The 16,469-nt window shown below is 39.7% G+C and overlaps 1 protein-coding gene across 1 annotated transcript in view; it reads left to right on the top strand.

Moving 5' to 3' along the window:
- Nucleotides 1-14,451, top strand: part of LOC112115663 (bifunctional heparan sulfate N-deacetylase/N-sulfotransferase 3) — a 101,732-nt gene extending 87,281 nt beyond the window's left edge. The window contains exons 11-14 of the mRNA XM_026648146.2: nucleotides 3,078-3,248; nucleotides 7,942-8,051; nucleotides 12,303-12,405; nucleotides 13,689-14,451. Of these exons, the coding sequence (XP_026503931.1) occupies nucleotides 3,078-3,248; nucleotides 7,942-8,051; nucleotides 12,303-12,405; nucleotides 13,689-13,808 (504 nt within the window). The 3' untranslated portion in view covers nucleotides 13,809-14,451. The remainder of the gene's footprint in view (nucleotides 1-3,077; nucleotides 3,249-7,941; nucleotides 8,052-12,302; nucleotides 12,406-13,688) is intronic.
- The last annotated feature ends 2,018 nt before the right edge of the window (nucleotides 14,452-16,469 follow it).

The following is a 16,469-nucleotide window of genomic DNA, read 5'->3' on the forward strand; positions in this document are numbered from 1 at the left end:
TGGAGAACATGAAAAAATGGGTGTTGTCATACCAACTATAATAAGACTAATCAATTAAGGTGGGCTATTATCAGCAGGAGAAAAAAAACTTTTATAGTGATAATCAAGATGGCCCATTTCCAACAGTTGACAAGAAGGTGTGAGTAACAGTAGGGGAAAAATTAGCATGGGGAAATAGTTTTTACTTTATGTAATGACCCATCCACTTCCAGTCTTTATTCAAGCCTAATTTAATAGTGTCCAGTTTGCAGATTAATTCCAATTCTGCAGTTTCTCGTTGGAGTCTATTTTTGAAGTTTTTTTGTTGGAGAATTGCGACTTTTAGGTCTGTAATTGAGTGACCAGGGAGGCTGAAGTGTTCTCTGACTGGTTTTTGAATGTTATAATTCTTGACATCTGATTCGGGTCCATTTATTCTTTTGCGTAGAGACTGTCCGGTTTGGCCAATGTACATGGCAGAGGGGCATTGCTGGCACATGATGGCATATATCACATTGGTAGATGTGCAGGTGAACGAGCCTCTGATGGTGTGGCTGACGTGATTAGGTCCTATGATGGTGTCCATTGAATACATATGTGGACAGAGTTGGCAACGGGCTTTGTTGCAACGATAGGTTCCTGGGTTAGTGTTTTTGTTGTGTGGTGTGTGGTTGCTGGTGAGTATTTACTTCAGGTTGGGGGGCTGTCTGTAAGCAAGGACTGGCCTGTCTCCCAAGATCTGTGAGAGTGAGGGATCGTCCTCCAGGATAGGTTGTAGATCCTTGATGATGCGCTGGAGAGGTTTTAGTTGGGGCTGAAGGTGACAGCTAGTGGCGTTCTGTTACTTTCTTTGTTGGGCCTGTCCTGGAGTAGGTGACTTCTGGGTATTCTTCTGGCTCTGTCAATCTGTTTCTTCACTTCATCAGGTGGGTATTGTAGTTTTAAGAACGCTTGATAGAGGGATTGCAGCAAATGCGGTTGTATCTTAGAGCTTGGCTGTAGACAATAGATTGGGTGATGTGGTCTGGATGAAAGCTGGAGGCATGTAGGTAAATATAGCGGTCAGTAGGTTTCCGGTAAAGTGTGGTGTTTATGTGAACATCACTTAGCACTGTAATGTCCAGGAAGTGGATCTTTTGTGTGGACTGGTCCAGGCTGAGGATGGAAATTGTTGAAATCATGGTGGAATTCCTCAAGGGCTTCTTTTCCATGGGTTCAGATGATGAAGATGTCATCAATGTAGCGCAAGTAGAGTAGCGGTGTTAGGGGACGAGAGCTGAGGAAGCATTGTTCTAAGTCAGCCATAAAAATATTGGCATACTGTGGGGCCATGCGAGTACACATAGCAGTGCCGCTGTCTTGAAGGTATACATTGTCCCCAAATGTGAAATAGTTGTGGGTGAGGACAAAGTCACAAAGTTCAGTCACCAGGTTTGCCTTGACATTATCGGGGATACTGTTCCTGACAGCTAGTAGTCCATCTTTGTGTGGAATGTTGTTGTAGAGGGCTTCTACATCCATAGTGGTCAGGATGGCGTTTTCTGGAAGATCACCAATGGATTGTAGTTTCCTCAGGAAGTCAGTGGTGTCTCGAAGATAGCTAGGAGTGCTGGTAGCGTAGGGCCTGAGGAGAGAGTCTACATAGCCAGACAATCCCGCTGTCAGGGTGCCAATGCCTGAGGTGATGGGGCATCCAGGATTTCCAGGTTTATGGATCTTGGGTAGCAGATAGAATACCCCTGGTCGGGATTCTAGGGGTGTGTCCGTGCAGATTTGTTTCTGTGCTTTTTCAGGGAGTTTTTTTGAGCAAATGGTGTAGTTTCTTTTGGTAACCCTCAGTGGGATCAGAGGGTAATGGCCTGTAGAATGTGGTGTTAGAGAGCTGTCTAGCAGCCTCTTGTTCATATTCCGACCTATTCATGATGACGACAGCACCGCCTTTGTCAGCCTTTTTTATTTTATGATGTCAGTTGTTCCTGAGGCTGTGGATGGCGTTGTGTTCTGCACAGCTGAGGTTATGGGGCAAATGATGCTGCTTTTCCACAATTTCAGCCAAATTCAAATGTAATTCACAATGAGTAAACAAAACAATAGTAAATGCCTAATACAGTTTACAAGAACATGGACCTATATCCAGATAGCCAATGGGAATTTAATTTAATTTGAAGCAGAGACGTGCAAATCAAACAAGGTTTAAGGAGTCAAGGAAGATTGTGGTACTTATCATCAATGCAGTTAGTTCAAACTTGTTAGAATATAGGCCTGCTTTACTAATAATAATAACAGCAGCACCCTATAGACAAAATTTCTTTCTTAGTAAAACCCGACATCTCATTGTAAGTTATTCAGTAACTACTATATAGTATTCCATCATGCAAGTTTGTACCTCACTTTTTGATCCATGAAATAATAAATACAATTATTTTATCTGTCTTTTTTCTATAAGTATTTCTATAATGCCTATCGCTATGCCATCTAGTTACATACATGGGGTGTTTGAAACTGTGGGATCTGTTCAGAATGGACCAGAACCTGTCCACTCTGTTCTTAATTGTTGCCTCTTATTTCAAAAAGTCCCTTTCTTCTGACTACAATAGGAATTTGACAGAATGAGGAATAAGTAGAAACTGAATAAGGATCTCAGGATCTATATTTTATTTTATGGATTTTTTTTTTGTTCGTATAAGTAGAAGTTATCTATCTGATAACCATCAGTGAAAGCTTTGCTGGAGTAAGGTCTGAATATAAATCATGTAAGGACTTCAAGATTTGGCTGCATAAGTAGAGGTTACCATATTTGAGTTCGTTATCCTGGGTTTGTTTATGCATAAGCTGCCATTTCATTAAATGAAAATGTGTGCTAGTTTGCTATGCTAATACTAGTCAGATCTTTTGATAGTTAATAGTAGTGTTATTCTTACTTTCTCAACAATTTATCTAATATAGACCAAGGCTTCTTAACTGAAATTCACTTCTAATGTAATTTAATCAGTCACAAACAGGTCCTTTAGACCATTGCCCACATATATTCTGTCCTATTTCTATGACTCTGGACTCCGGTGTCCATGATGTTCTTGTAACTTACCTTTCTTTTGCAGCATCAACGATCTCATGAAGACCCTGCAGCTCTAAAATTTAGCTTCTATCAGGTGATCACAGCTGGACCTCGAGCCCCATCAGACCTTAGAGCTCTACAGAAGAGATGTCTAGTACCTGGATGGTATGCCACCCATATAGAAAGATGGCTAACTTATTTCCCAACTTATCAGGTGAATAGCGTGTAACATTGTGTCTTATTTCATATGAATTTGATATCTTAGATTATTCACTTTTTCGGAAGTCTTCATTACTGATTATTACTATTCATGAATATATATGAGTGTGTGGTTTGGGGCGCTGATTATCCAAAACCATGTTCTGATTGGTTGGCGGGGCCTTCTGGTGATGTCACAGCCATGCACTAACTCCTGGCACTGCACAACTGGGACTTCCATCAACAAAAAGCAACAGGAACAGCAACTGAGGAAGCTTCAGCACTGCTGCTCCTTGCACCCCTCTTGCCCACTGAACTGCCTTTAACACTGAGTTGTTTTCCTGTTTTTTGTTTTAATCTTGTCACTTTCTGGCACTCTACTGGCTGTATTGGTGAACCTGTCAGAAACCACAATAGGAAACCCAGTGTTTCAGAGTGCATCAGGCATCAGCCATTTGATACCACATCAGGACTTCCAACAAAAAGCATTGATGGGAAACCTAATGTACCATGATAAATTGCTGGGATGGTGCTGTGTAATGCTTCTGCACTGTGCAGCATCAAAGCATTGGCCAGCATTGTGAAGTACCAATGCATTATCCACCCCTGATGGGATCAGAGGAAATTTAGTGCACTGAACACTGTGAAGACTTGAGGATATAGAGGCTTGAGTGTCTGGAACTGGGTATGATACACAGATAAATAAAGACATAAGGCCCATTAGTCATTAAGTGCTTCAGTGTCTTCATCTGCTCATGAGTTCAGTGGTCCTTCCATGAGCTAATCTTTTCACTGCTCAGTTCACTCGGAACTGCCAGTGTATCACTACGTCTGTGCACACTGGTGCCTCTGCGATCTCTGCCATCACTGGGTTTTAGGATCTTTTGATGCCTAGTCAAGGTCCTCTACCCATCACACCTCTTCCAGGTCTGTCAGTGCATTGTATCACTGCTAGTATATTGGGAGCCACCACTCCCCTCCCAGATCATTGGTGCATGGCTCTGTTGAGTATTGAGAAACCATTTGGTGCATTGGAAGCTACAGTTGGCACTCCTGTCCCTTTGAATCTCTGTGTGTTACACATTGAGCCTCAAAGGGTTTGTGTTTCCCGGTGTGTGCAATTCATGAGACCAAGGTGTGCTTATCTCAAAACAGATATCACTTAATGAACCTGAGAAGTGCATACTCCTGACAAGCCTCTGAAGACACATACTTCACAAGACATCTATCTGCCTATGCTCTCCATCTATCTCCTGCCTACATTCTCCAAGCACATACCTTAGAAGACATGCAATCACAAGTCCCGTACTCCTTTTGCTGCATAACATAGGGGTGGCGTACATCACATTACTCATGTCTTGTTGATAGGCTTTGTTTCTGGTGTTGATGTTTCTGAATGCTGACACTGTGAAGCGCTACTTCTGAGCACACCCTCTAAGGGCTTGTTTGGAGGAGAGAATTTATCCAGAGTCTGCAATTCTCTTTTCCCATGGTGTGAACACAGAAGCTCTGATGCATCTGGCTGGTGATATTGTCTACATGTTCTTTTAGGATCCAAATTTGCAGAGTCCATAGGATATACGGTTGTGTAATACCAGCATACTGATTTGATATTCTCTACACTCTGTTTAGATTTGATCTCTCCAAGGGTCTCGTGTATGTTGAACAGTATGCATTCTAGGATAGGTCCTCAAGGGACATTGGGTTTCATATCCCTCGGTGAAAACAAACAAATGTCCATCACCAACTGACTCATTGTTTCTGCGTAAACATATCAGCAATGAACATAGTCAGTCATATCTAAATTTGCTATTGAGGACAGCATGATTAAAATGGTTATCTGATGCAGATCTATAATCAGCAAGTGACATAAAGTTTAGCCTTAGATGCATAGAAAGACTGGAATCTACCTAGCATATCCCAGCTGGACCAAATTGTAGATATGTAGCTTATATGGGGACACTACGTGAGTAGTATATTTCTTACTTATTGGACTCCTATGAGGTCCAGTATTCACCCACCTATGAACTAATGTGTAAGTTATCTTCTTTCATATCTTTATTGTTATTATTATGTTTACCCACATTGTCTAATTTTGAGGTCAGCATGTTCTTTTATTAATGAATAAAATTGTTTTTCTGATTGTTTTTCAGCACCCTGAGCACTTTTGTGTGAGGGGCACCTTATAAATTAAAATTATTATTGTTGTTATTTATTATTATAGTCAAAGATATTATAGGTAATGCAGGTATCAATGCAAATAGCTAAGATTTCCTGATAGTTTCCATTATAATAATATCTGCCTCTTATATAGAGCTTTTCATCTATAGATCTCAAAGCACTTTACAAACCCTGTTTTCAGTTGTTTAGAGCTTTGCCAAAATTTAACCATTAGGGATGAAATTTTCCATGCCAGTCATCTGTCAGACTGAATTTTGAAGAAAATTTCAGCAAAAAGGATTCAGTCATTTATCAGAATAAGATCAGGGGAAAATACATCATTTTTCCTGTGTTAAAAAATTCTTACAAGTTTGTTGAGAAGCTCTAGTGCCTCCATGCTTTGGATCAAAGACTTGAAATTTGGCACAGGAGTTGCCTTGATGCCAGGGATGTAACTTTTGCCAATCCTGTGAAAATCTACACAAATTTGGTCAAGTTTTGAGCCTCTGGAAATTTCCACTCAGTAGAGCCTGAACATTCCATCTGTATTGGGCATGCTTCATCTCAGAGCTGCAAGGGGCAGAGTAGGACTTTCTCTGCACTTGCTGCTCCTGACAGACAGGGGCTGCTGAAGTGCTAGGCCCAGAAACTGAGAGGAGGAAATCAGTTTATCCTGTTTTATCATTGACCCCACTGCTGGCATCTGGCCAGCAAAGAGGAAAATTAAGAGAGGCCTAAGGGTAGGGGCTAAGGCTAAACTGGGACAAGGAGCCAAAAGGGGAGAAACTAGGATGAGGAACTGAATGGAGGGACCAGGATGGGGCATGGAGGAATTGGAGTGGGAGACAGCCTGAAACTGGGGCAGACTGGAGGGGCAAGGCACGGAAGAGGTCAGGCAGGAAAAGGTTGCTAGTAGAGTACACTTCCCTCAGAATCTGGTATAGAATATAGGACTCCTGGGGGCTTGTCTGTACAAATACTTAGCTTGCGGCAAGCTGGGTTTTAAATCTTACCCCGCATTAGCCTGGCGTGCACTGAGTGTCCATGTGGACCTTGCTGCCTCGCACTTAAAGTTTCCTAGTGCACTGTGATCTCCTGTTTCAAAGCAGGGTAGATCAAAGTGCATTAGGGAACTTCTAGTACACGGCAGCAAGGTCCACATGGATATTCAGTGTGCGGCTGGCTAATGCAAGGTAGATTTACAGCCGAGCTTGCAGTAAATTAGGCTTTTGTTTAGAGAAGCCCCAAGGTTTAGCATTCCTCAGCTGTCAGCAAAGAGCTGTGAAACCCACTCACAAAATGTGTGCCTCTTATCCTTTTAGAGATGCTCATGTAGCAGATGTAGCACAACCTGCTACTACTATCAGTCTGTTAGCTCAAGTGGCAGAGGTCTGTGCTGTGGATCTAAAGGTTCTAACCTTACTGATGAAGCATGTGGGAGTCAATATGGTTCTACATGGTGGAATTTCTGTTTTTCAGTTTGCTTTTTTAAAAATCTAGGAAATTACATACAAAACCACTACAATAAAAGAACCTTAAGGTTGCAAGGCTAGCACTCAAAAGCTAGGAAATGCCAGAATTAAATTTGACCATGCAACTAATTCGGTACCCTGTGCATAGGAATTATGATACAATCTGTAATTATATGAACACATGCTATTTATTGCACAGAACTGCTGCCTCACTCAGTCCCTTCATTCACTCGCCAGTCATCCTCCCCTAAACCACTCCCTAGTCCCAGTTCATTCAGCCATCTCCACTAAATCTAAAAACAAGTTATGATCAGAAGTAGAGAGTAGCAGGAAGCTAGGAGAAACTTGCTTTGTGTGCAACAAGCTCTACTTCACATGTGATGGCAACCTCTGATAGGGGGGAAAAAATGGTCTTTGAAGAGTTGTGAGTGAACCAGCTCTACGGTCACAAAAAGCAGCTTTTCCACAGGGAAAATGACTGGTTGTCGAGCAGCAATCTGAACCGGACAATTAGCCATCTCCTATCCACTGTGCACCACAGCAGCTTCAGCTGCCACTATTCAGTCATGATGGATCTTGGGCACAAGAAGAAATTAGTGTGTGGCAAAGGATGAGAGAGCTGAGTGCTTTCTTCAGCAGTGACCATAACTGTCAATAAATTGATTGATACTCAGAAAAAAGAGCACACATATGGCTCAGAATATCTTCCTCTCGTTTTATATGTGGGGGTGGGGGTGTTGCAGCTTATTTTTTCCAGATATATTAGCTTTCATTTTGTCAGGATGAATCTCATTTAATTTCCTGCCGATATTTGTAATCTCACTAGGTGCTTCAGCATTATTTCTCTGTCCTCAGTGGTGCTCACAACAGCTTCCAATATAATTTCATTTCAGAATTAATTAGTGTGTCATTTACCCTTCTCCCAGATCATTAATGATGATAAATAAGACCAGACCTGTTACCATTCCCTGGGGCACCTCTTTTCCTCTTAATGAATGAGCTTGACATAGGTGAAAGTTTTAGTTTGAAGCTTGAAATATGATGAATTTTAAATACAGTATTATTTTATTTTTGCAGTTGCTAATTATTGATGGACAGCAGCTGAGAAGTGACCCAGCTACCGTGATGGATGAAGTGCAGAAGTTTCTGGGAGTTTCTCCTCATTATAATTACTCTGAAGCCCTAACGTGAGTTCATTCATAATTAATGTAATGGAATATTAGCAATGGAGTGATTTAAAAAGGAAATAATCGTGCAACTGTAGTTTTGTATAAAGAGTCTGAAAAGAATGGGTTGCAATATTCCCTGTAAATTATAATTTGCTGTTATTCATTGAATTTTTGTACATCTAAATGTGTAATGTGTGTATGTGAATGCGTGCTCAGCACTCCTCAGACAAACCTCGGCACCTTGCAAGATTAGGTTGATGAGACATTTGTTGGCTGTAACAAAATGGTGTTGGTTCTATACGCAAAATCAATACAAATTAATAGCCGCTAATACTCCTCTGACTAATTTTGCATGCAAGACCTATTAGTAATGCTAGTGTGGGCAACAATATGTATTTTTCAATGTCTTTACCCTCTTTAATTTCCATGGAAAAATCTGGACTTGCTTATGTGCTGATTAGACATGAAAAGTACATTTTTCTTTCTTGCACGCTTTCAAACTGCTATCCAAGTAATCGTTAACAACATGTGGAAAGAATGCAACTCGGAAGGATTATATTTTCTGTTAATTATGTATTGAACCAGGCATTAAACATGGTGTTTAAATATTACAGAGATGGACACCTGACAGATAAAACAAGTATTGGTTTGTGAAAATTGTGTTTGGATTTTGGATGGATAAAAGAGAGAGATGCCTTTGCATCTCTTTCCTCAGCAGCAAAAGATTCACCATGCGTAAACAGAATGGACAGAAGGCTGGTTTTCCTTCACATTCAGTTACAGGAGACTCAACAATATCAGTGTCAGGAATGTAAAATCTACTTTCTGTATAATAAACACCTATGTAAACAAATCCTTTGGATTCAGACATTTAGATTCACTTGCCCTTAAAATAAGATTGATAACCTTAGGCTGCTCTTTTGAATGTGAGCCCATTGTCTGTTTTTATAAGAAGCTCTCAGAAAAGAATTCTTTTCTTTCCTAGACATTTCTCTATTTAATGCTTTCAGACAGTTGTGCTCTGTTCCTTTTTGTGGCGTATGTAGCAAAACAGATTTTATCTTTCATGAGATAAAGTCAAGTGTATTATACAGACATAATGGACCCAATTCATCCCTGGAAGTAACTCTATTGAAAGCTCTGTTTCTTTGTACACCAAAGGCCTTGACCTGGATGCTGTGAATTATTATTCTGCATCTAATTCTGCAGCAGGCTTTTCCTTCTTGTCTACCCTTGAACACAGATAATGTTCATTTAGCATAACTGAGATTCAGGCAACTTTTTCCATTACTTTGACCCCAATTCATCCTGGTATAGCTCCATTTAAATCAGTTTAGTTATACCAGTAATGAATTTGGCCCTCTATGTCATTTGGTAATTGATATATATGGTAGAAAATTCCCATCTCTATTTGTACCTACAAAATTGCAATAGTGTAATATGAAATAAAAATATAGGTTATTTATCCAATGAACTCAAAACATTTTACACCCTTTAATTAATCTTCACAAAGCCCTTTGAGGTTGGTAAATATTATGCTGCCCAGTTTACAGAAGGTTCGATGGAAACACTGAGAAGTGAATGGTAGACTAGTAATTGTAGACTCTGTAGTGATGGACATTGTATAAAAACAAACACTTGCCTAATGGCACACAGTCAGTGACAAAGCCAGAAGAACCCAGGAGTGCTGGTTGCCAGTCTTCTGCTCCACCCATTAGATCATGCTAGAAGATATTTTCTAGCCGTAGTTTGAGGTTGATGAATTTATCCTTAAAACAAGCTGGCTGGCAATATTAGTATTTCTATCAAGCAATTAAATGTCTTGGGATATCAGTCTTTTTATTAACTGTGGGCTTTGTTTGATGCTATCACTTTTATACTATGATTTGTCATGAATTTATACTATCACTCTGCTGTCACTTGAGAGGATGTTCCTGTGGATGAATTGTCTTTTTTCACAAAACAGCTTTTAATTAACTTTGTGTGAACATACTGCACCATTGATACTTCAACAAATGCTGTCCCACAGATTAAATTACAAATGTCTCTGTTCTTTAGGGTAGACCCAATTTACGATTTCCCCACTCCTGGGCAGCTCCACATCCTATGATAGTGGATTGTGGGTTCCTTTCATCCACATGCACTGAACTGACCATCTCCAGGAACAGTCAAGGTGGTGCACAGCCATTTTATGCAGCAATTGAAGGCAACTGTACCCCTTACAGATACATAAACTGAGCTGAAGATTTGTCTCTAAGCCTTGAAATGAGAGGGTTTTTTGGTGGAAGACTGTAGTTTTAACCATGCAGATGTTTAACTGTGCAGATATACTCTGGTTTCTGCAGATCAGATGGAAATTTAACAAAAAAGATTTCATAAAATGAATAACACTTCAATAATCCACCTATCTTGGATAATTTACAGGCACTTTGCTTCGTGATGTACATGGGATCCACTATAATTGCTCACTTCTGGAAATTTGACTCCCATGAATCTTTGTCAATACGTATTGCATATAGTTTCTCATGCAATCAAAACAGGTGTTACCTGTGTCCATGCTACTGCCAAAGCTGTGCCCTTGATCAGTCATGTACAACTCCCATTGACATCAAAGAAGGGCATGATATGGCCCTTGAAATGTGCTCTAAAATATATGATCAGTTCAACCGTGTCCAGATACAGCTCCATTGACATTATTTATTAGTATTGTTTGATTTGATCTATAAAAGACACAAAACACCTATCCGGATCTCTAGCTCAAACGCAGTTCATGTCTGTACACAAACATGTATATTTTGTTCTGGCTTGGTGACTATCCTGGCTGGCTGCACAGAGAAGTCATGTCAAAATAAGCATGTGCATATAATATTGATGCAAAGAGCTCTTAAGATGTGCTTATCTATGCTGTGAATCACTAATTATGCTGGCAAAGAGGAGAGGGGAGTCTAAGAAACCAGTTCTACTCCCACTGGGAGTTTTGACATTGACATTGATGGAAGCAAGATAGGGTCCATATACCATGTGAATTAAAAATAAGGCACTTTAATGTTAACATTACTGTACAGCCAAAGCCCCTGATAATATCATCACTGTGGAATCTCACTGTGAGGTACATCGTCACACCTTTAGTCCATTGCTAGACTGACATTGGTGTAATTTCAAAAGCCTGAGAAAATATACTGGGGGCCGGGGGAACCATAGAGAGACTTTGTTTATTTCTCTGGGGTGCCAATAGGTAAGGGAGAAGCCCAGCTGGAGTCCCCCATGTGCAGGTCTGAGCAAGGGCAGACACCATATCTTGGGCTCCAGGCTCTAAGTGTCCACGGGTGGGCTGGGGGAGGAAGAGCAGGGCTCCAAGGGGAGATCCAGCCCTCAGGAGGAAAATCTCTTCACCGCAACAGTAATCATCACAACCCCCTGAACCCAATTGTTTGTCATCATCAGTTTCTGTTTTCTTCAGATTAAACAATGGCCATTCATCCTCTCTAGTGTTTGGTTTACTCCATTTTTCTCACACAACTGCATCACTGCCAGCCTCATTCTTTCTGTCTTTCATGCTCCTCAACAGCCTTTTCTTCCATCTCACTCCTTTCTTCTTCCTGTCTCCCCTTCCCCTACTCCATGCACAGTCTCGCCCATCCTTTCCTTTTTCTGCTGCCTTACTCCTATTAACTTACCCCATCCTGTCCTCCCCCTAGCCCCACTCCTGCTTACCATAATATAGTCACTTTGGGCCTGACTCTGCCACCCTTACTCACAGTGAGGAGTACCTGATTCTGTAAGTAGTCACATAGATTTCCATGGAACTAATGGACAAATAAAGTACTATTCAAGATGAGTAATGGTTGCAGAAGTTGACCCTTAGCTTGTATGTTGTATCCCTTTTTCTCACCCTGTGTCTGTCTTGTCTATTTAGATTGTGAGCTCTTCAGGACAAGGATTGTGCCTTCTTATGTGGTTTGTAGAGCCCCCAATGAAATGGGGCACCAATCCTGTACAGCATCTTTGGGTGCTTCTGCCATTTAAACATTAACTATAAATAAAATTAAATGGGATCTGTGGTCAGTTGTGTGTGCCCTAGAAATCTATAGGGATAGCTAGCTAGCCTGTTATTCTTTATTCTTTCCTCCAAAGAAAAGCATAATTTGCATTAGTGCTAAGGGGTATCCTGCCTGAATAACGAGGAGAAAGTGGACCCGAAATATTAAGTTGCTGAAGTGATAAAAAAATCTTAGACTGAACATATTTGATCTGTTTGCTGAATTTCAGGTTCGATTCACATAAAGGTTTCTGGTGTCAACTCCTGGAAGAAGGAAAAACCAAGTGTCTTGGAAAGAGCAAAGGCAGAAAATACCCTCCTATGGATTCAGAGGTAAACCATTGTTCTTCTGAGGCAATACAGCATTTGAATGGCTTTTAGGAGTGCCTCACTCACACCCGTGGGACACGCCATTGACAAAATTATAACAAGAACAAGAGGATAAAATTAACAACCTATAGTTTATTTGTACTAACTCTCCCTACAGCTGAGGCCTTTCTGATACCATGTACCACATGATCGTTTTTCAACCTTTTGTATAAAGGTTGAGCATAAAGGCCAAGATGTCTCCAAATTAACTTACCCTGAAATTGTTTTTTAAACATTTTCTTCATATTGAAAAACCTAGTTGCTCTCAAAAAGCTGCAACACAGTTAAAATCCCAGCCCCTCAGCTGAGCGACCCACACCAGCAACAAGCTCAAAACACATGGTTTGTTGCAGTCGTGATCAGATGTGTAAATGTGGGGCTGTCCTCTGTTCTTCCAGTCTGTTTCATTCTTGACTTGTCAGGCTATTAATAGTTACACATGTTCTCGTGGCAGTTCATTTTTAAGATCAATTAATTTTGGTATCTATCAATTTTGAAAATTTTCCTTCAGAAATGTTCAGATAAAGTTACTTTCACAGGCCTGATAGCTGAGGTCCACATTCCCACTTCTGCACAGAGGAGCGGAAGAAATCTCAGCAAGCATTTGGAGCCTCTGTTTTTACTCTGGCCTTCTCATACTGAACTCCCACTTAACTTAGTCTGAATGAAACCTGAGTGAAGAGCTCAAGACTTGGTCAGTAGTAAGTACTATTGTACTTACTTATTGTACTGTAGGCCTGATTTTATTCTGATGCTGGTGTAAATCAGGAGTAACTCTTGTGAGAGGAGAATCAGCCTCTGTGGGGTATTTTACTTATTTGTATTATGTTTGTCTATCCTAAACGTCTCTGAAAAATGTAAATACCTGAATAACAAAACCTGAAATACTATGGGGTTATATTCTGCCCTCAGTTACACTAATGTAAACTCAGAATAGTTTATTGACTCCAGAGTTACTCTGGATCTATACAGATGTATCTGAGATCAGACTCTGATCAGTTTCTTTGGTTTTGATGAACAGTTTGGAAAGTAACTGTATATCTACTAAAATAATCCCCTGCAGCTCAGCTGCTAAATAGAGTATAGATGCTGTGTGCAATAATACATAGTATAGGAGAAAGTATACAGCACAGAAGAAAACATGGCATAGTTTAGATACAGGTAAAACAAACTGCAAAACTCAAAATCCATAGCATCTACAGTACAATATTTTACTAAATAAAAATGTCTGCTTTTTTATCCATCAGTGTAGGGCTTTTCTGTCAAGCTACTACAGAGATCACAATGTGGAACTGTCAAAACTCCTGCACAAATTGGGACAACCCCTGCCATCATGGCTGAGACAGGAACTACAGAAAGTGAGATAGCATTGAGAGGAAGCTTCTTGAAATCTCTCTTCCACACTTCAGTCATCTTACCTAAAGCCTTCAATAGCTACCAGAAGGCAGGTGTAAAATATACCTCTTCAAAAGAGAATAAAAGAATGAAGTTCTTTCCATATGCTGGCATGTGGATGGTGAAAATGTTTGTGTCTCTTAGAACTCTAGAGGCCTGCAGGCTTTCTCTTTGCCATTTCTGGGCCTGTGGAATTGTTGTAAACTACTGTGCGCACATGTGGAAGTCAATAGCAACTGGTATAAGCTTTAAAAGCAAAGCTACACAACTGTCCAATTTCATAGTAAATATTTACACTTTTATATTCGAACTTAGGAGTGTTGTGTCTCATGTAAGTTTTGTAGCACATTGTTTGCCTGCTCATGGTTTTTCATACTTTTTGATTATTATGATGTGTCTTATACAAAACAAAAAACAAAACTAAGAAAACCCTGTATAACATACAGTGGCCAAATCTACTCCTGCCTTTGGAATCTGCTTACCAAATTTTGAACTTAAAATAAATGAACACAGTTGAGGAGTACAAACATGTTGCTTAGGTGTAAACAACAGGACAGAATATGTATTGTGAGCCAAATCCTGAAGCCACAGGCTAAAACACTGTAGCAAGAAATGATGTAAGAAATATGGCCCTGCTCTGTGAGGAGGAAACCATAGTGTGCTGTGGATCCCTTTCAAGTTCAGAATCTATGCTTTTAAATACTGCACCTCCATACATAGTCTGCTGAAACAGCAACACAAAGGAATATAGACTATTCTGAACAGAGACTACTATATGGTTAAGAAGAAATCTAATTAGATATATGAAGCACAAAGTTAAAAAAGAAATTTACATTGTAATAATCTGAGTGTTAAACTTATATGACTGTGAACCAAACCATAGCAATGCAATGAACAAATGACCTGAGTAGATCTTTCACACCTAGCTCCTGTGAGTTGCAAGTTATGGGGCCTAGATTCTGATCTCACACTGCTGTAAATGAGAAGTAACTCCAGTGAAATCAGTAGACTTATATCAGTGAAAAACTGGTGTGAGAACAGAAACAGACCTATATTGAGATTGCCTTAATTTACAATTTATCTTGTCCTGGTTTTTGGTGTGTTGAATTTTATGTATTTATTTGATGTGTGTTTCCCAAAACTCCTCTTATACTGACTGAAAAGTGGTGGCATCTCTCAATGCCTTCCAATTTAATACATGCAAGTTGCAAAAACGTACTTCTTTCCCCAGGGAGATATATATTTTAAAAGTTTTGTAATAAAATAAATGAGTAAGTTAAATAAAAATTAATACAGTGTGCAGTCCTGATATAGAATTAGGCTCCAGTACTGCAAACACTTAAGTATATGTTTAAGTTTACACAGTGTGAGTACTCTCAGCTAAACAGCATGCCTACTTAAACATGTGAGACCAGGGCATAATTATTAATGCTTCAAAAAATTAGGAAAGCGATCATTAAAAATATGAGCCAAATTTAGCCCTCATGTTACTCCACTGAAATATGGCTCAATGTGTTTTAAAAATGCATGACAGCTAATGAATAAATACCCAAAGTCAAAAAATGGGCCTGGTAGGTGACCCCTGCTCCCTATATATACGATTGTTCCAAATTTGATGCTTGGTTCTGTAACTATATTTGCTTTAAAATGGGCAGTTAAAAAGTACATCAAATGGTGGAAAGCTTTTCTATGTAGTGTTTGTCATAAACCATACAATTTAATTTTTATAGTAATGGGACAGAAACCAGTTTATTGTTCACTAAATAGAAAACAGATATTGAGATCCTTATTGTAATTCTAACTTGTAAGTTTTTTTACTCATGGACTTTGTAATACATAATTTTGATAGGCCTATAAAGAAAAATATCTAGGCAAATTTGCTGTGTATAAAGATATACATTACTCAGCACATTATTGCATAAAGGAATATGCATGGTTAACAACAAGGATCTAGTAGAGTAGACATTCTATAAGTTGAACATCATAATTATTTATAGAAAGAATGAAAAAATCTTCTCACTTTCTGTCATGTGCTTTAGGTCCAAAATTTGACTTTTCTTCAAATTCTTTTAATTTAGTAAAAGATACCCTCTGGACACTGAATATCTACAAAAGAAAAATCCTTTGCATGTGTAAAGAGTTGATGTGACTTGCAAATGTCTATATGGATTTGTAACAACTAAGATGTTAATGTTAATCATGGTGGAAAACACCTACGGTGATGCTCTAGTAGCCCCACTGACTTCAATAGGGTCCTTTCATCCTTAGTGTACATCTGATGTACCATCACCAAAACATTAAAAAAAACAAACCACTATTTTGTAGGAACTGCACAAAGCTTGTGTTTTGTGCTCTGGTGCTACAGTTACTCTGCTCTCTTTAAAGCAGCAATTACATAAGCATTTTGGGGCCAGATCATGCTCCCAAGATTGCTATTGTATGGAGGGGAACCTCTTTGCACAGATGTCAACCATCCTCTGTGCTTTAGGGATGGAGCTCACACACATTTATAGCACAGCCCTTTCTTTCTAGGACACCACAAAGGGCTCTCTGCATGGTCTAGTTCTGGGGGGAGGGGAGGAGGTAAGGAGTGGCCAGCATGAGGATGTGTGGCAGCCCCAGGTTGGATGGGG

The sequence above is a fragment of the Terrapene carolina genome, unplaced genomic scaffold (genome assembly GCF_002925995.2).
Source record: "Terrapene carolina triunguis isolate 2854851 unplaced genomic scaffold, T_m_triunguis-2.0 Scaffold66, whole genome shotgun sequence".
Classification (NCBI taxonomy): Eukaryota; Metazoa; Chordata; order Testudines; family Emydidae; genus Terrapene; species Terrapene triunguis.